The sequence below is a fragment of the Belonocnema kinseyi genome, chromosome 1 (assembly GCF_010883055.1).
Source record: "Belonocnema kinseyi isolate 2016_QV_RU_SX_M_011 chromosome 1, B_treatae_v1, whole genome shotgun sequence".
NCBI classification, from domain to species: Eukaryota; Metazoa; Arthropoda; class Insecta; order Hymenoptera; family Cynipidae; genus Belonocnema; species Belonocnema kinseyi.
Genome location: NC_046657.1, coordinates 57,299,918 through 57,320,669, shown reverse-complemented (window position 1 = coordinate 57,320,669; position 20,752 = coordinate 57,299,918). Strand labels below are relative to the sequence as shown.

At 25.9% G+C, this 20,752-nt stretch overlaps 2 protein-coding genes across 2 annotated transcripts in view; one reads left to right on the top strand and one right to left on the bottom strand.

Moving 5' to 3' along the window:
* Positions 1–10,325, bottom strand: part of LOC117172761 (corepressor interacting with RBPJ 1) — a 30,818-nt gene extending 20,493 nt beyond the window's left edge. The window contains exons 1-3 of the mRNA XM_033360966.1: positions 9,954–10,325; positions 9,770–9,864; positions 602–852 (exon numbers count right to left, since the gene is read on the bottom strand). Of these exons, the coding sequence (XP_033216857.1) occupies positions 602–852; positions 9,770–9,864; positions 9,954–10,025 (418 nt within the window). The 5' untranslated portion in view covers positions 10,026–10,325. The remainder of the gene's footprint in view (positions 1–601; positions 853–9,769; positions 9,865–9,953) is intronic.
* A 3,138-nt stretch (positions 10,326–13,463) lies between these two features.
* Positions 13,464–20,752, top strand: part of LOC117167540 (sesquipedalian-1-like) — a 12,841-nt gene continuing 5,552 nt past the window's right edge. Inside the window, exon 1 of the mRNA XM_033352550.1 lies at positions 13,464–13,907. Within this exon, the coding sequence (XP_033208441.1) occupies positions 13,614–13,907 (294 nt within the window). The 5' untranslated portion in view covers positions 13,464–13,613. The remainder of the gene's footprint in view (positions 13,908–20,752) is intronic.

Below are 20,752 nucleotides of genomic sequence, written 5' to 3'. Positions count from 1 at the left end.
CATTCAACTGCATTAGTTACATTTTATGATAAAAAAAATTCATTTTCAACCAACAAAAGGAATTTTCTACTAAAATGATCAATCTTTAATTAGAAAAGTTTAATTTTTAACTAAGAAGATTAATTTTTGTCAACAAAATACGAACTTTTCAACTGGACAAATTAAATTTCATATTAATAATATTACTTTTCACCAAAAGGAGAATAATTTTTTTTCAAAAACAGACGAATTTTTAACGAAAAACGATCTATTTTCAACGAACAAGATTAATATTCTACCAAAAAGACAAATCTTCAACCAGAAACGATCAATTCTTAACCAAAAATAGATCCAGTTAAAAAAAATGATTTTAAACAAAAAATAAATAAATTTTCAACAAAATAGTTAAATACAGTAAAACGTCTTACATTTTTAAAACAAACAATTATTGTTATTTAATTTTATTTTGAAATTTTAAGAAAAAATCAAGCAAGCCCTCGAAAAAATTCCCCGAAATTTATAAGAAGATAGGAGGAATTTTTTTTCAAAATAGTGGCATGACTCCTTGCCCTGAAATTTTGAAAAAACATGTTGATGTAAATTAAAACTAAATAATTAATACCTGTGTTGATGTGACCCCATTTGTGACACTTGATACAACGAACATTCCGAACTTGAATTCCAAAAGGCTGATCCCGAATTTCACTGTCGCCTTTACAATAACTCTCTCGTGGAGCGTTATATTTTCTTTGCCACTCAAATTTATATTCCGGCTCGTTATCTTCCTTCTCGCGTTCCTTTTTTGCACCTGGCGGTGCCTCATACATAAAATTTACGCTGAGTTTGTCTTTGCTTTCTTTACTCAACAGAGCCCTGAAAAAATTTACTTTTAAGAAAATTCCAGGTCTGTTACAAAAAAAAAAATCAAAAACTTCAACAGAATTCAAAGGAATTTAAAAAATTTGGAAAGGTTTCACAAAGATTTCAATTATTTCAAAGATTAAAAGAATATTTCGCAAACATTTGAAAGATTTTAGAAAAATTTATCAATAGATTTCACAACGATTTAAAAAATATCAGAAAGACTTCAAAATATTTCTCTAAGACCTCAAAATATTAAAAATATTTAACAAAAATTTCAAAATGTTTTAAAATATTTTAGAATACTTCACAAAAATCTCAATAATTTCATGCAGATTTTAAATATTCCAAATTATTTCGCAAAGATTTTCAAAGGTTTCAACAGATTTTTACAAAGATGTAAAATATTTAAAAAAATGTCAAGTCTTTCAAACGATTTCAAAAGAATTTTCAAAATTTCAGAGATTTTGCAAAGATTTCCATTATTCCAAATATTTTACGTATTTCGCAAATATTTGAAAGGTTTCAGGAAATATCTCCAAGGTTTATAAAGATTTCGAAAATTTTCACAAAGACTTGAAAATATTTCAAAACATTTTTGAGTACTTCAAAAAAATTTGAATAATTTCACACAGATTTCAAAAATACATATATTTAAAAATACCTCACAAGGATTTAAAAATATTTTCCAAAGATTTTAAATAACTGAAAAGAATTTCAAAAGTTTCATAAAAGTTGAAAATATTATCAAAAGTACTCCAAAATATTTTAGAATTCTTGAAATTTCAGAGATTTCACAAAGATTTCAATTATTCCAAATATTTAAAGTATTTCGCAAATATCTGAAAGGTTTTAGAAAATATCTCCAAGGATTTTAAAGATTTCGAAAATTTTCACAAAGACTTGGAAATATTTCAGACATTTCACAAGGATTTCAATGACTTTGAAATATTGAAAAATGTTAATCATTTAAAAAGATTTCACAAAGACTTCAAAATATTTCAAAACATTCTGAAGTACTTTCAAAAAATTTCAATAATTTCACACAAACTTCAAAGATTCAAAAGAATTTTAAAGATTTCAAAATTTTTTAAAAACATTTAAAAATATTTCGACAGAATTGTTAAAGAATTTTTAAATTTTCACACAGATTTAAAAATATTTCACATGGATTTCAAAATATTTTCCAAAGATTTTAAATAACTGAAAAGAATTTCAAAGTTTTAATAAAGGTTCTAAATATTATAAAATGGATTCCAAAGTCTTTCAAAATACTTCTAAATATTATTAGAAAATATTTCCAAGATATTTTAAAACATTTTTGAGTGCTTCAAAAAAATTCCAATAATTTCACACAGATTTTAAAGATTCGAAAGAGTGTAAAAGATTTAAAAATATTTCCCAAGAATTGTTAAAGAATTTTTTAATGTTCCCAAAGATTAAAAAATATTTCGCAAAGATTTTAAATAAATGAAAAGAATTTCAAAGCTTTTAGGAAGGTTGAAAATATTATCAAAAGGATTCCAAAGTATTTCAAAATATTTTAGAATTTTCAAATTTTCGGACATTTTACAACGATTTCAATTATTCCAAATATTTAAAGTATTTCGCAAATATTTCTAAGTTGTCAGGAAATATTTCCAAGGATTTAAAAGATTTGAAAATGTTTTAAAACATTTCTGTGTGTTTCAACAAAATTTCAATAATTCTAAACAGATTTTAAAGATTCAAAAGAATTTAAAAGATTTCAAAATATTTTCGCAAGAATTCTTAAACAATTTTTTAATTTTCACAAAGGTTTAAAAATACTTCACGTGGATTTAAAAATATTTTCTAAAGATTTTAAATAAATAAAAAAAATTTCAAAGGTTTTAGAAAGGATGAAAATATGATCAAAAGATTCCAAAGTATATCAAAATATTTTAAATTTTTTAAATTTTGGGAGATTTCACAACGATTTTGTTTTTCGCAAAGATTTGGAAGTATTTAAAAACATTTTAAAACATTTTGGAGTGCTTCACAAAAATTTCAATAATTTCATACAGATTTCAAAAGGTTTCGAAAGATTTTTTTAATATTTCAGAGATTTCACAACGATTTCAATTATTCCAAATATTTAAATGTATTTCAAAAGCTTTGCAAAGGTTTTAGGAAATATTTAAGAGATTTTACAAAGAATTCAATGGCTGCAAATATTTAAAAATATACTGTAAATTTTAAATACTTCAGAAATATGTTAATCATTTCAAAATATTTCACAAACACTTCCAAATAGTTCAAAACATTTTAGAGTACTTCAAAAAAATCTCAATAATTTCACACACAATTTAAAGATTCAAAAGAATTATAAAGATTTCAAAATATTTCACAAAGATTTGAAAATATTTCAAAATATGTTAAAACATTTTTGAGTTCTTCACAAAAATTTCAATAATTTCATATAGCTTTAAAAGATTCAAAAAAATTTGAAAGATTTCAACATATTTCGCAAGGATTTTTGAAGATTCCAAAAATTTTCGCAAAGATTTGAAAATATTTAAAAACATTTTTGTGTGCTTCACAAAAATTTCAATAATTACACACAGATTTCAAAGATTCAAAACAATTCCAAAGATTTAAAAATATTCCCCAAGAATTGTTAAATAATTTTTTAATTTTCACAAAGATTTAAATAAATGAAAATAATTTCAAAGGTTTTAGAAAGGTTGAAAATATTATCAAAAGGATTTCAAAAACATTTTAGAGTACTTCAAACAAATTTCAATAATTTCACACAGATTTCAAAGATTCAAAAGAATTTCAAAGATTTAAAAATATTTCGCAAGAACTGTTAAAAATGTTTAAAATTTTCACAAAGTATTAAAAATACTGCACATGGATTTAAAAATATTTTCCAAAGATTTTAAATAACTGAAAACAATTTCTAAACATTCCAAATGATTTCAAAGATTCAAAAGAATTTGAAAGATTAAAAGATCTTTCCTAACTAAGGATTTTAAAGATTTGAAACAAGGATTTATATTTTTTAATTTTTACAAAAATTTGAAAAGACATAAAAATATTCCAGAGATTTCACAATTCAAATAAATTTAAAAATATTTTGCAAAGATATTAAATAATTTAGAACAATTTCAAAGATTTCACAGAGGTAGAAAATATTATCAAAAGGATTCCAAAATATTTTTGAATACTTCACAAAAATGTAACCAATTGCGCACAAATTCTAAACATTTCAAAAATTTACAAATATTTCGCAGAAATTGCAGAACATTCTAGAGTACTTCACAAAAACTTCAATAATTTCACACAGATTTTAAAGATTCAAAAGAATTCCAAAGATTTAAAAATGTTTCGCAAGGATTCTAAAGATTTCAAAAATTTTCGTATTTCACGCAAATTTCAATAACTTCACACAGCTATTTCAAAGGTTTTAAAACATTTTAGAGTACTTCACTATAATTTAACTAATTTCACATAAATTAAAAAAATTCTCGCAAAGATTTTAAATAATTTAGAACAATTTCAAAGATTTCACAAAGATTGGAAATTTCATGAAAGCATTCAAAATTATTAAAAAAAATTTTTTAGAATTCTTCAGAAAAATTAAAAAAATTTCGCACAGATTTTAAAGATTGCAAATGATTTCAAAGACTTACAAATATTTCGCAAGGATTTTATATATTTTAAAATAATTTAAAATATTTTAGAATAGTTCCCAAAAATTTTAATAACTTCACACAGATTTCAAAGATTCAAAAGAATTTCAAAGATTTAAATTTTTACAAAGACTCTAAAATATTTCAGAGATGCCACAAAGATTTCAATAAGTTCACATAAATTAAAAAATATTTCGCAAAGATATTAAATAATTTCGAACAATTTCAAATATTTCACAAAGGTAGAAAATATTATCACCTTCTTTGTATTGAAAATTAATCTTTTCTTGGTTAAAAATTAACTTTTTGGTTGAAAATTCATCAATTGGTTAATAATGCAACTGCTTGGATGAAAATAAATATATTTTTGTTGAAGATTCAACTATTTAACAATTTTATTGTTATGGAAAATTCGTAATTTTGGACATGAAAATTCAAAAATTTTTTTGAAAATTTGACGAATTGGTTAGAAAATCTTTTTATTTTTGGTTGAGTATAAACTTTTCTGATTAAAAATATAAATATTCTACTTCCAGTTGAAAATTGATATTTTTAATTGTAAAATTCCGCTACTAAATTGAAATTTTAATCGTTTTGTTGAAAACTCAAGAATTTGGTAGAAAATTGACCTATTTGGTTAATAATGCCACTGTTTGATGTAAAATTAATGTTTTAGTTGAGGAATTAATAATTTTATGTAAAATTCGTAATTTTGAACTTGAAAATTAAAAATTTTAGTAGAAATTTAAATATTTTGGTCGAAAATTCATACTTTTGTTTGAAAATTTGACGATTCCGTTAAAAAAAATCTTTCTTTTTTTTTTTTGTTTGAGTATAAAATTTTCTAATTAAAAATGTAACTTCATATTTTCGGTTGAAAATGTAAAGATTTTGTTACAAAATAGAATATTGATCTTTCCTAATAGAAAATTCATATTTTTGGGTATGAAATTAATCAGCCGGTATGAAAATGCACCTTTTTTAGATAAAAATGCAAATTTTTGGTTGAAAATTAAACAATTCAATAATTTAGTAGAAAATTAACTTTCTCGTTAAAAATTTAACTATTTATGTAGAATATTAATCTACTTGATTAATAATTCGACTGTTTACTAGAAAATTAATGTTTTAGTTGAAGATTCAGCAATTTAGTGGAAAAACGGTATTTTTGGATTTAAAAATTCAAAATTTTCATGGAGAATTAAACAAATTTGTGGGAAATTTAAAGGTTTTTTTGGTAAAATTTTCACTTATTTGGCTAATAATGCGTTCGATAGAAAAATATTTTCGCGAAAAATACACTAATTTGGTTAAAAATTCAACTTTTGGGGTTGAAAATTAAAAAAATTAAACATGCTTACAAATTTATATTTTCGGTTGAAAATGTAAAGATTTTGTTAAAAAATATTATTTTTTGGTAGAAAACAAATCACCCTGTTTGAAAATTCACCCTTTATGGTTAAAAATGCAAATTTTCGATTGAAAATTCAAGATTTGCGGTTGAAAATTCAACAATTTCATAGAAAATTAACTTTCTCGTTAAAAATTCAACTATTTTGGTCAACCATTTTGTGGAACTCTTATTTTTGGACATGAAAATTAAAAATTTGCATTGAGAATTAAACTGTTTGGTTCAAAAATTTAAAGTTTTTGTTAAAAAAATCCTTTTGTTTTAGTTGAGTATTAATTGTTTAAAGTAAAAATGTAACTATTCAATTTTTGTTTCTAAAAACATTTTTAATTGAAAATCGATCTTTTCTAGTTGAAATTTCGTCATTTTTTGGTTAAAAATCCAAATTTTTTGTAGAAAATTAAACTTTTATGATTGAAGGTTCAACAATTTAGTAGAAAATTAACTTTCTTGTTAAAAACTTAACTATTTAGGTAGAATATTCACCTAGTTGGTAAAAAATACAACTATTTGCTTGAAAGCTAATGTTTTTGTTGAGAATTCAAAAATTTGGTGGAAAATTCGTAATTTTGGACTTGAAAATTGAAAATTTTCATGGAGAATTAAACAAATTTGTGGAAAATTTAACGGGTTTTTAACAAAAATCTTTTTATTTTGGTTGAGTATTAATTTTTAAAGTGAAAATGTAACTATTTAATTTCTGTGGAAGAAAAAACATTTTTAGTTGGAAATTGATATTTTCTAGTTGAAAATTCGTTTTTTTTTTTTAGGTTAAAAATTCACATTTTTTGTTTGAAAATTCAACTTTTTGGATCGAAAGTTCAACAATTTGGTAGAAAGTTAACTTCCTTCTTAAAAACTCAACCATTTTGGTAGAATTTTCACCTATTTGGCTAATAATGCAACTGTTCGGTAGAAAAAAGTTTGAGTGAAAAATACACTAATTTGGTTAAAAATTTGGGAAAAAATTTAACTTGCTTGAAAATTTATATTTTCGGTTGAAAATGTAAAGTTTTTTTTTTTTAAATACTCTTTTTTGGTAGGAAATAAATCATCCTGTTTGAAAGTTCGCCCTTTTCGGTTAAAAATTCAAATTTTGAATTAATAATTAAACAATTTGGTAGAACATTAACTTTCTCGTTAAAAATTAAACAATTTTGTGATAAATTCTTTTTTTATACTTGAAAATTCAAAATTTTCATAGAGAATTAAACTATTTGTTTGAAAATTTAACGATTATGTTAAAAAAAAGTATATATTTTTTTTTTGTTGACTATTCATTTTTGTAAAGTAAAAATCACACTATTAAAATTTTATTTAAAAAAAATTTAATTAAAAATTGATCTTTTCCAGTTGAAAATTCGGCCTTTTTGATCAAAATTGCAAATTTTGTATTGAAAAAACAACAAAATGGTAGTAAATTAAGCTTCTCGTTAAAAATTCAACTATTTTGGTGGAATGTTCGTCTATTTGGTTAATAATGCAAACTTTTCGGTAGAAAATTAATTTTTTAGTTTTGTATTCAACAATTTTATGGAAAATTTGTATTTTTGGAATGGAAAATTAAAAATTTGCAGAGAGAATTAAACTATTTGGTTAAAAATTTAACGATTTTGTTCAAAAATCTTTTTGTTTTGGTTGAGTGTTAATTTTTGTAAAGTAAAAATGACATTCCATTATTATAAAAAAAAAAAAAATTTATTGAAAATTGATATTTTCTAGTTGAAAATTCGTCTTTTATTGGTTAAAAATGAAAATTTTGGGTTGAAAGTTTAACTTTTGGGGTTGAAAATTAAAAAATTTTGGGAAATACTTTAACTTGTCTGAAAATTCATAGTTTCGGTTGAAAATGTAACAATTTTGTTAAAAAATATTCTTTTTTGGTAGAAAATTTAGTTTCTCGTTAAAAATTCAACTATTTTGGTCAACGATTTTTTGGAAAACTCTTCTTTTTGAACTTGAAAACTACAAATTTGCATAGAGAATTTAACGATTTAGTTAAAAAATCTTTTTGTTTTGGTTGAGTATTCATTTCTGTAAAGTAAAAGTGACACTATTCAATTTTTAATTTTTTAAAAATTGAATTAAAGATTCATATTTTCTAGTTGAAAATTCATATTTTTTGGTAAAAAATGAAAATTTCGGGTAGAAAATTAAACTTTTGGGATGGAAGGTTTAACAATTTGGTAGAAAATTAACTTTCTTGTTTAAAATTCCAACTATTTTGGTGGAATGTTCGTCTATTTGGTTAATAATGCAACTGTTTGGTAGTAAAATAATTGTTTAGTTGAGTATTCAACAATTTTATGGAAAATTCGTAATTTTTGACTTGAAAATTTACATAGAGAATTTAACTATTTGGTTGAAAATTTAACATTTTCGATAAAAAAATCTCTTTGTTTTGGTTGAGTATTAATTTTTTAAAGTAAAAATGTAATTATTCAATTTTTGTTGAAGAAAAAAACATTTTTAATTGGAAATTTATATTTTCAACTTTTGGGGTTGAAAATTTAAAAAATTTAACTATTTGAGTACAAATTTAACATGTTTGATACAAAACCTATTTGCTTTGGTTGTGAGGTAATTTTTTAAAATAAAAATGTTACTAGTCAATTTTTGTTTTTAAAAAACTGTTTTAATTGAAAATTGATGTTTTCTAGTTAAAAATTCGTCTTTTTTTTGGTTAAAAATTAACATTTTTGGTTGAAAAGTAAACTTTTGGGTTGCTGATTCAACAATATTGTAGAAAATTAACTTTCTTTTTTAAAATTAAACTATTTTGGTAGAATTTTAACCTATTAGACTAATAATGCAACTGTTCGGTAGAAAAATATTTTCGCTAAAAAATACACTAATTTGGTTAAAAATTAAACTTTTGGAGTTGAAAATTCAAAAAATTGGTAAATGAATAAACTATTTGGGTACAAATTTAACATGTTTGATACAAAATCTATTTGTTATGGTTGTGTGTTAATATTTTAAAGTAAAAATGTTACAATCCAGTTTTTGTTTTTAAAAAAACTGTTTTAATAGAAAATTGATGTTTTCTAGTAGAAAATAAATCTTTTTTGGTTAAAAATTTACATTTTTGTTTGAAAATTAAACTTTTGGGTTGAAGATTCAACAATGTTGTAGAAAATTAAATTAATTTTTTTTAATTCAACTATTTTGGTCAAATTTTCACCTATTAGGCTAATAAAGCAAATATTCGGTAGAAAAATATTTTCGCGAAAAATACACTGTGGTTAAAAATTCAACTTTTGGGGTTCAAAATTAAAAAATTTGGTAAAAAATTAAAATTGCTTAAAAATGTATATTTTCGGTTGAAAATGTAAAGATTTTGTTTAAAAATATGATTTTCTGATAGAAAATAAATCAGCCTGTTTAAAAATTCAACAATTTAATAGTAAATTAACTTTCTCGTTAAAAATTCAACTACTTTGGTCAACCATTTTGTGGAACTTTTCTTTTTGACTTGAAAATTCAAAATGTTCATAGAGAATTCAACTATTTATTTGAAAATTCGTCTTTTTGGACTTGAAAGTCAAACTATTTAGTTAAAAATTAACTTTTTTCTGGAAAAGCTGAATTTTTCCTTGAAAATTCCACTATTTTGTAGAAAATGCAATATATTTCGACTTGAAATCTTAGAAATTGAAGGCATTTCATACTGAATTCAATATGGTATTTACACTAATTTTATTTAAAATAACCTTGGTCTACGTTTCTTTTTGGGGGGGGGGGGCACAGTCAACACGGGGATAAAAATAATCTAAAATTCGTAAAGTACTTTATCGATGTGCTCTCGGTACCACTCCAAAAAAAATGACACAACACGAAACATAACCTCAAAATCACTTACTTATTATTGTGAAGATCCTGTTCCTTTTCGTATTGAACTCGAAGTTCCTCCTGTTTCTTTTTATAAGCATCAGCCTGCTGCTCTGCCATCCATACCTGAAAATCGAAAGAGAATCAAAATTAATTCATTTACTCCAAAAGCTGTAAAAAAAAGAAATAATTTACTCAGCATAAACGAAACTTACTCGCTTCAAATTGTCCCTCGAAGCTGGATGGAAAAACTTTTTACACATGTAATTATTAAAACCCTTCCCCATTTTGAATTTTTTTTTACTTTAATTCGTTAAAAAAACAATTTTTTACACTTTTAAGCCTATTCTTCTGACAGAAAATCTTTAATCACATACTTTTCTTTTTGTTCGACGTCCATGAACTACTTTTCTACTACGTTAGTTTTTTTTTCTAGCAAACTTTATTTTATTTTTTTATTTTTTTGGTATTTGGAAAGAAATGAAGACTTGCAACAATTCTTTTAAATTAATTAAGATTTTGCTCTTTTTTTTTGTTCGATTAAATAATTGAGATTAAGTAGTTCATTAAATTTGGAGTTTATTCTGACTAATGGGGTAAAAATAAATAAACAAAAAATAAAAAGGATGGGGCTGATTATGTTTATACCTCAGAGATGGGATGTTACCAGCCCTGTGAATCTGTACTATGTTGAGTTTACTACTCACCAGAGTGCGCTATCTGTTCGGGGACGAGTTCTGCGAAAATTTAAATGTAATAAATCGAAAATAGCTTTTTTATATAAAAATGATTAATAAAAATTTATCGCTCATTTGTAAAATAAATTAAAAGAGATGAAAATTTAGTTTAAACAGCAAAAATGCAATATAAAAAATTAAAAGTACAAGTTTTGATAACATTCAATATTTTTCTTACCAAATAGTAGAATTTTCAACTAATATAGATAAATTTTGTACAAAAAATGTAAACAAGAAGATTACTTTTCTATCAAAAAGTTAAGTTTTCAACTAAGACATACATTTTTCATATACAAAATATTATCAACAAAGTAATTATATTTTTAACAAATCACTTAAATTTTAAACTTAAAAAAAATTCAAACGAAAAAGGATAATGACAATTTCAAATAAAAAAATTGAATTTTCAACAATGTATACAATTTGCATCAAAATAAATTAATTGTAAACTAAGAAAGAAAACATTTTCAAACAGAAAAATAGAATTGTTCATTAATCTTCAATCAAAAAATTACTTTTTTTAACATACTAGTATAACTTTGTACCAAAAAAGATGATTTTTTCAACGAAAAAGTAAATAGTTTATTTTACAACGAAAAAATATTTATAATAAATAAAAAACAGTTAGAGTAAAACAAAACGACGAATTTTAAATGAAATACTTGACTTCTAAGTTCAAGAATTACTTTTCAACAACAATTACAAATGCTTAATAAAATGGTTAAATTTTAATTCGCAGAAATGAATTTGTAACTAAAAAAAAATTTTTAACAAAAAATGAAACAATTCACTTTTCAGTTAAGAAAATAATTTTGAACAAAGCAAAAGTACTTTTAAACAAGATTCTCGAATTTTCAGCAAAATCTACTGAATTTTTAAACCAGAAGATTAATTTTCTACCAAAAAGGTCGATTTTTCAAACAAACAAAAAATAAATCATTTGTACAAAAAAAGGAATATTTTTCACATATTAGTTCAATTTTTAACAAAAAATGATATAAAATTTATAAAATGTTATAAAAAAAGTAAAATGTCGAACGCATAGTTGCAGCTTCAAAGAAAAATATCAATTTTCAAGAAAAGAAAAACAAATTTTGAAAAAATTAGTTAAATTTTCAACCAAAAGATGATTTTTTCAAACGAAAAGATTAATTTTTAAGCATAAAACATAATGATTAATTGTCACCCAAAAGAGACGAATTTTTAATAAAGCACATGAATTGGCATCTAAATGGTTGATTTTTAAATTAAAATAGGCGAATTTTTAGCCAAAAATGGCAAGTTAAATTTTTAGTTAATCAATTTTTAACGAAATAAACTGATATTCACTAAAATAGTTTATTCTAAAGCAAAGAGAAGAATCTTCAAAAATACATCCTAGGGAATAAAAAGAGACGTCATAGGTGAATAATGAAAATTATGCATCTGTGAGCTCGCGTTTTACGAAAATCAGCCCACTCACCATGAAAACTATGAGGAATGTTTGGTTGCAGAAAATAGAATTTTGTGATAATTTATGGACAGTCAACATATTTAATGGATCAAAATTTCGTAAATTACAATAAAATTTCGGAAATTTACAGAAACTTTAAATTAAATTTGGGTGATTTAGCTTATGTATCCATAAATTACCAAAAAAATTTCCGGAAATTTAAAGACATTTTTAAATTGAATTTTGGGCAATCTGTGATAAGTTACCATAAATTCCCTGTAATATTACCATAAATTATCCAAAAAATTTCCGCAAATTTAGTAAAATGTTTGAAATTGAATTTTGGGTAATTTATGGGAAGAAACCCTATTTAACTGTAAAATCACCGTAAATGACCGAAAATCCAATAAATTTAAGGAAATTTATAGACATTTTTAAATTTAAAATTTTCTTAAATCATTATTCCCTTATTCGCTAGGTCCATAATAAACTATTAAGTTAAAACTCGTTGAATGAAAAAAGACTAGTCTCCAAAAATTTTTTTTTCAAAAATTTCAAAATATGTTTGTTTTTAGTTTTTGCTATAAGAAAATATAAAACTTTTGAAAACATATACTTTGAAATGTTTTTTCAGAAAAAAATAGTTTTATTTCTGTAAAATTCAGAACTGCGCAAAACATCGCGCACGTGGTGAGAGGTAAATAGCCCCATGAATAATAAAATCGATCTTCCTTTTTGTGTGGGTACATTTTCACGGAGACCTGTTTTGAATTGATCGGTGCATTAATTTAAAACATCGAGTTCGTATCTAGGTTATCAACTAATCAAATCCAAACCAATCCGTGTTTTGAATTAATCATGGAATTGATATTTTCATAGGATTCATTTGTAACTACTTTGTTGGTTTATATCAAACTTGATTGGTTGATAACCTAGATACGAACTCGATGTGTCAAATTAATTTAACGATTAATTCAAAACAGGTCTCCGTGAAAAGCTACCCTAACGAGTTTGGTGTTAAATTTACTAGATTTTGAAAAATCAAAAAAGAATATGCAAATACGCCTATTTTGAAATATCATTTTCTTACAAATGAGTATTCTACATGGATGGCCTGCCTAGTCCCGTGTTTTCTATGTCCATGAAAATACTGATAAGGGTAACTTTTCACGTAGGTATGTTTTGAATCATTCGTGGAATTAATATTTTTCATCGGAGTCATTTCTACCTACGTTTTTGGTTTATGGCAAACCTGATTGGTTAAGAACCTAGATGTCAACACGATATGTCAAATTAATGCAAAGCTTAATTCAAAACAGACCTACGTGAAAAGTTACCCTAAGAAACTAGGCATGTAAAATTCCTAGTAACTTATAGTAGAAAACCAAGTAAATTTCCTAGGATATTTTATTTGCCCATCCCTGGGTCGCCGTGAAATGGTACCCTTAGCTCTCACCATCTTTTTTTAACCATGGCAGTTTTTTTTAGTTCTCGAAACATGTTATAGGTTCGCTAGTGTGGAGCCGCACCTAGAATTATAATATCCTTGCTCGAGCGACCCAATGTTGATGTTGACATTTGAACATTTGACAGATACACAGTGACGTTTTTAACCCCAAATTCGTCACCTTTTCGATTATTTACGTCGCACGATTAGAAAGTTTTCCTGGAAGAATACAATTTGTGGTTGAAAATTGAGAGCTCAAATGAAGGTGAACGAGAAAAATATGGTGGCATTTGCCACTTCGGCTACTCCCGTCGATCGAGAAGGTTGGCTGAATAAAAGAGGAGAAGTGAATCGGGGATATCAGAGAAGATGGTTCGTCTTGAAAGGGAATATTTTATTTTACTTTGATCGACGAGGAGACAAGGAACCTGTTGGAATGATCGTCCTTGAGGGCTGTAGAATTGAACTTGCAGAAGATGAGGAACAATTCGGATTTAAAATTGTTTTCAATGGTCCTAATAATCGAAGTTATGTCCTTGGTGCTGAATCTCAGGTAAATAATGCGATTTTCTTCACTTATTTAAACATGTATTTATTGTTTAAAAATTTTTTTTATTACCATTTCATTCAATTTCTGGAGGTTATTTATAATTTAAAAATACAAAAAAGTAAAATTAGAAAAATAAATAGAAACAAAAAATAAAATAAAAACAATGCTAGACAATAAATAAAATGTTTTTTACATATAGACATTATTTTATGGATGTGCTACAAGTGAAAAAAAAAAGAATAATTTCGAAATATATTGCATTTTCTACAAAATAGTTGTCGTTTCAAACTAAACAGATTAATTTTCGATAAAAGGAGATGAATTTTCAAGGAAACTGAGGAATTTTGAAATAAAAAAGATTAAAATTCTACAAAAAATATTTGAGTTTTAAACTAAATAGTTAAATTTTCCAACAAAAGAGACGTCTTTAACAAGCAGTTGAATTTTTAAGAAATTAATTAAATTTTCAATCATATAGTTGAATTTTCATCAAAACTGATGATTTTTTGAACAAAACAGATGAATTTTTAATAAAATAATTCAATCTTTAACCAAAAAGGTTGAATTTTTGATAAAATAATTAAATTTTGAAAAAAATCGTTAGATTTTCAACATACAAAAATGAATTTTTAAACAAAAAAGATTAATCTTCAATCAAATAGTTGAATTTTTAATCCAAAAGGACGAATTTTCAAGAAATCAGTTACATTTTCCAAGAAAATAGATGTATCTTCAACCAACATTTTAATCTTTAACCAAATAGTTCAATTTTCCAACAAAACAGACGACTTTTTAATAAATAGTCGAATTTTTAATAAATTAATTAAAATTTCAATCATATAGTTGAATTTTCAACAAAATGGTTCAATTTTTTAACAAAGCAGATTAATTTTCAACCAAATAGTTGAATTTAAAAAAAAATTCAATAAATAAATTAAATTTTCAATTGAATAATTAAGTTTTCAACAAAATAGTTGACTTTTAAAGGTACCAAGATGAATTTTTTGAACCGAGGGTGCGAGTTTTTAAACAACAAAAATTAAACTTGAACCAGATAGTTTAATTTTTAATCGAAAAGGACGAATTTTCAACAAAAGGGTTGCATTTTCGAACAAAATACATAATTGTTTTACAAAAAGTTAAATTTTCAATAAAATAATTAAATTTTTAACGAAATTGTTTGAGTTTTCAAGAAAAAAGGATGAATTTTCAGCCAAATGGATGAATCTTTAAAAAAATATTAAACTTCAAACGAACACAGTTGAATTTTCAATGCAAAAGGACGAATTTTCATACGAAAAAGATTATTCTTCAACTGAGTGGACGAATTTTTAAATAAAAAACATTAAACTTCAACTTAATTGAATTTTTAATCGAAAAGGACCAATTTTCGAACAAAACAGATAAATTTTTAACAAACAGTTGAATTTTCATTAAAATAATTAAATTTTCAACAAACTAGTTGAATTTTCAACCCGCAAAAATAAATTTCCAACCCAATGGACACATTTTTGAGCAAAGTGATTAAATTTTCGAATAAAGAAGATGACTTTTTTTCAAACAGTTAAATTTTCAACAAAACAGTTTAATTTTCAACCAACAAAGATGAATTTTCAAATAAATGGACGAATCTTCAAACAAAAAATAATAAACTTTAACCAAAAACAATTGCATTTTCAAAGCAAAGCACGAATTTTCGAACAAAAACGAATTGCTTTTTAACGGACAATAGAATTTTTAATAAATGAACGAATTTTCTAACAAAAAATATGAATTTTCTACCAAATACTTAAATTTGTAATCCAAAAGGACGAATTTTTTAGCATAGCGGTTGAATTTTCGAACAAAATAGGTGAATCTTTAACAAACAGTTGAATTTTCAGTGAAATAAGTCCATTTTCTACAAAATAGTTGGATTTTCAAGCCACAAGAAGAATTTTTCTACCAAATGGACGAACTTTCAACAAAAAAGATTAAATTAAAAAAAAACAGTTGAATTTTTAAACAAAACAGATGACTTTTCAACAAACAGTTGAGTTTTTAATTAAATAATTAAATTTTGAACCAAATAGTTGGATTTTTAACTTTCAACAAAATGCATGCATTTTTAATTTAGAAAAAAGTTAAAACTTGATCCAAAATAGTTGATTTTCTCGATAAAGTAATTAAATTTTCAAACAAAAATGGTTGTCTTCTAAAAAATATTAAAAAATGGGTTTTTTTACTTAAAAATTCATAATATAATTGCAACATAGGTGCTTTCAAAAAACATATTTATTTGCTCCAAAATGACTTTTTCACTCACTAAGTGCACACTGGGTATTTTGTACCCCAAGAATTTTTTACCTTCACATTCAGCAGCTGCTGCTTCACTGACGCTTGACGTAGTATGCTAAACGACTTTACTTACAGTTAGTGTCTCCTACTGAAGCTAGATGGTGACACTCAACCTTTTCGAATTAAGTATGGTTTATAATAGTTTGAAAATTGCTTGGGGTCTCAGACACCCACAAAGTACTTTAAGGGTTAAACCAAAAAGCCGAATTATAAAAAAAGGGGAATTTTCAATGCATAAATGTAAATTATTAACCAAAAAATAAATTTGCAACCAATTTGTTGAATATTCAAAGATTGCCAGGCATGCCCATCTTTGCCCATTGCAAACATTCTTTGAAATAAATTTAAAAAGTCATATAGGTATCTAAGTTTATTTTAAAGAAGTTGGTTTATCAGTGTATATTTTATTATTATGTAAAATTTTTTTCCAAAATTTGATATAAAAACATATGAACAGCTGTTCAGCTATTAAATTTGTGACAAATAATTACGAATTACGAAGGCTTTTTAGGTTAGAATAATTCACCGGTATTCCTAAAAAAAACAGCCCCATGCAACTTTTCTAAAGGGCTGTAGAAAGTATTTGTCATGAAAGTTGACGGTCGCCGTGTGGCGGCGCCAGTTAGGCAGTTGACCTAGAATTCAAATAATGCACAGCGAAACTTATAAAAAACCGATTGTTAAATAAAAATAATTTTCTGATAGTTTTGGGTAAAAGATAATAATCTTTAAGCTTTTTTTGAAACTTTTGAAATTAATGTCTTTAACATTTTTTAAAGATAAAAAAATTTGCCTTCAAGACTTCCAAATTATTTCTCGAAATTTTGTTGGAAATACTTTGAAATCTTTTAGAAGATTATCCTAAAGTTAATTTTTCAGAATAAAAAAATCATTAAACATGTTTCTGGGAATCTAAAGAAAATTTCTGTATTTCCTTGAAACCTTTGGTAATTTTAATTCACCTTTCCGTGTCAAAATCTTCAACGATCTACATTAAAAAAATTGAATTTTTCACAAGTTTAAAATTGACTTGGAATTGTTTGAATAGTTGAAAATATTTATTAAGCATAATAGAATTTTTTTGTAATTTTGTAGTTCTGATTCATTTTTCTTTTAGAATCCCTTTTTCAAAATAAAGAAATAATTTCAAATTTAACCATGAGACTTAAAAAATTTTGATTGTTCTAAAACCTTTAAAAATTCTTAAAAGGCTACTCATTTTTTGTTCTAAATCTTCAAAAGTGTACATGAAAATATTTATTAAGCATAATAGAATTTTTTTGTAATTTTGTAGTTCTGATTAATTTTTCTTTTAGAATCCCTTTTTCAAAATAAAGAAATAATTTCAAATTTAACCATGAGACTTAAAAAATTTTGATTGTTCTAAAATCACATTCTCCCGGAAAACTTATTCAAATACCAGTATTTTAATCTTATGATATTTTTCACCATAGAATAGCTTATAAGCGGAATAAAGCAGTGTTTTATATACAAATTTAAACATTTCAAATGTATTAATTTATTAAAAAAGAATTTAATAAAAAAAATAATGAAACTTATACAACAAAAGAAAAAACTTTTAAACCAAAAAGACGAATTTCCTACAAAAAAGATTTTTTTACTCAAGAAATAAATAAAAGTTGATCTAAATTATTGCACCTTTAAACCAGAAGACAAAGTTTCTTTACAAAAATTAAATTTTCAAGCTAAAAAATTATTTTTACAATAAAAAAACGCAAATTTTTAAATAAAAAATATTAATCGTAAAAAAATGGAAAACTTGCATTTTCTGTTAAAAAATTAGTTCTAAACCAAAAAAAGAAGTATTTTCCACTAAAAAGTGGAATTTTAAACCAGACATAAGCCATCAATAAAAAAATTTCACAATGTAGTTTAACTTTGACCCAACTAGTTGAATTTTCAATTAAAAAAGATTAATTTTCAACAAGATAATTAAAATTTTAACCAACGAGATAACTTTTTAACTTAAAGTATAAATCTCTAACAAAAAAAGTGATTTCTTAACAAAGCGATACAACCAAATGTTTTAAACAAATTAGTTGAATTATCGAGCAAAGAAGAACGGTTTTAAACGATCAAACTATGAATTGTTTAACAGGAAATAATTGTCTCCTAAAAAAATTGAATTTTCAATCCAAAAAGACGAATTTTTAACCAAAAAGGATATCTTAAAAAAAATTGTTGAATTCTCTAGCAAATAGTTGTATTTTTATCCAAAATATGTGATTAATGTTAAAACAGAAGAATTTTTTATTACAAAAAAAGTTGAATTTTCATCCAAAAAAGATTCCAGTTAACTCAGTAACATCAAAAATGGAATGTTTGTAACAAAAAAACAAGTTTCTATGAAAAAAATTGAATTTTCAATTCAAACAGACGAATTTTTTTATTCAAAAAGGATGAATTTTTAACAAAATCATTAAATCCTCTACCAAATAGTTGCATTTTTATCCAAAAAGATAAATTTTGTACTAAAACAGATGAATTTGTATTAAAAAACAAATTTTTTTTCACAAGTAGAACTTTCATCCAGAAAATATTTCAGTTCATTTTTCAACACCAAAATATAAATTTAAAAAAAGTAAATTTTCTACGAAAGAATTAAGTTTTCAGGAAAATAGTATAATGGCTTAATTTCTAACCAAACAATTGCATTTTTATCAAAAAAAGATATAATTTCTGCTAAAGCTGGTAAACTTTATAATAAAAAAGACAAACTTTCAAAAAAAGAGTTGAATTTTCAACCGAAAAGTTAACGAAAAAATGCAACTTTCTATTAATTAAAATAAATTCTGAGATTCTCATAAATTCTCAGGGAATTTATTTCTCGGTTATATTCTCGGTAATATTCTCATTCTCGTTCTCAAAATAACATAACCGGCTCAGAACTCTATTGTTAGTTTCTCTGGCATGAATTTCCGGTATAGCGTTTATGCCGGAACTATCAGACGACTCTTGTTTAGAGTTTCATGGCGGAGGTGTGTGGAGACAGTCGTAATCGCATGAGTTTGCTTAATTTTCCAACTAAGTGATCTGTGTTGCTATTGCAAGTTGTTATGTATGTGAGCGAGAGTTATATCTCAGCTCTCGGCGGCCGACACGTTGCGTCGGCCATTGTGTAGCGCGCGCGGGCCTTTTCTTACATTTTCCCTCTAATTACTTTTTGTTTTTTTGTTTGTTTTGTTTTTCACCAAAATTCATTTTCGCTAAGCCTGGGAGTCATGAACTCCAAACAGGAAAAGGTTTCCGATCCGGGGGAAGGGGTTTCCCCAAATCCTGAAATTCAGAATTCCGATTTCAACCATTTTGATATCGACGCCAAGAACGCCGTAGATACTCGTACCTTGCTTTCGCTCTCCAACCCGGGCCACATAAAATTCAGAAGACGCGAAGACATGGGGAATACTGATAGCTCCAAACGCCTAGAAGGGTCTTAGAGCCCCTTATCGAAGATCGATATGGCTAGCATTGCGCAATTTCATGGTGGTGATGATTCTTGGGACATGGAGGCAGATGAGAAGAGCAGTCAGAACCTTCTGCTCAACTTCTTAAACATGGTTCCATGACTCGAAATGACACTACTCGTGACGCCCACCCGATGAACGTTAAAGTTCGAAAGATGCTCAGAAGCCACTTAATGACATGACCATTGCTCGTTTCCTCAACTCCACCTTCAAACGCGATCAAAGATGTTAAAACGAACGGCTTCGCTATAGTTTCAGTTTCCCTAAAATCTGGAAGTGCGGCTAATTAAATTCTGGACAACTCCACGTTAAAATCAAAAGGCTTGATAGCCTTCATTCCTGCAAATTTTGTCACATGTCAGGTTGTTGTCCGTGACATCCCCCTTCATTTAACTATTGACGAAAGCAAGGCTAATGCTGAAATCCTTGGTGCATTGAGGGGTTCTTCTTCTGTTCTGGAAGTCCGACGATTCAATAGAAAAATCATCAATAAAGAAACTAAAACAGCCGAAATAGTTCCCTCCCGCTCAGTCCTTCTAACTTTCGAAGGCACTTTCCGTCCAAACAAAATAGCCATATATAGCGCTTCCATCGCAGTTCATCGCTATAATCCGCCTGTTATTCAATGCCACAAGTGCTGAAGATTCGGTCACGTTAGCTCTCAGTGTCGCTCGACCCCCGTTGTGTACGCTGCGGTGGCCTGAATGAACGCGATGTGCGAAATCCGTGCCCGAGCGCGCCACCTTAAGCCCCTAAGTGTATGAGCTGCGATGGCCCTCACTTAGCTAACTCCAGAGACTGCCCGGAATATCAATTCCAGCATGACTTCCGCATATACGCAGCAGATCATAGTCTCTCCTACAACGAAGCCAAAGCGATCCTCCGCCCCAAATGGATTCCTCAACTGCGACTTCAGATGGCAACTCCCCCTCCACTATTAACTTCTCCCAGTTTCCGGAATTCGGAGATGACACAACCCCAACATTGAACACATATTCCGATAGATCCGCGTTCCAAAGCTTCCCC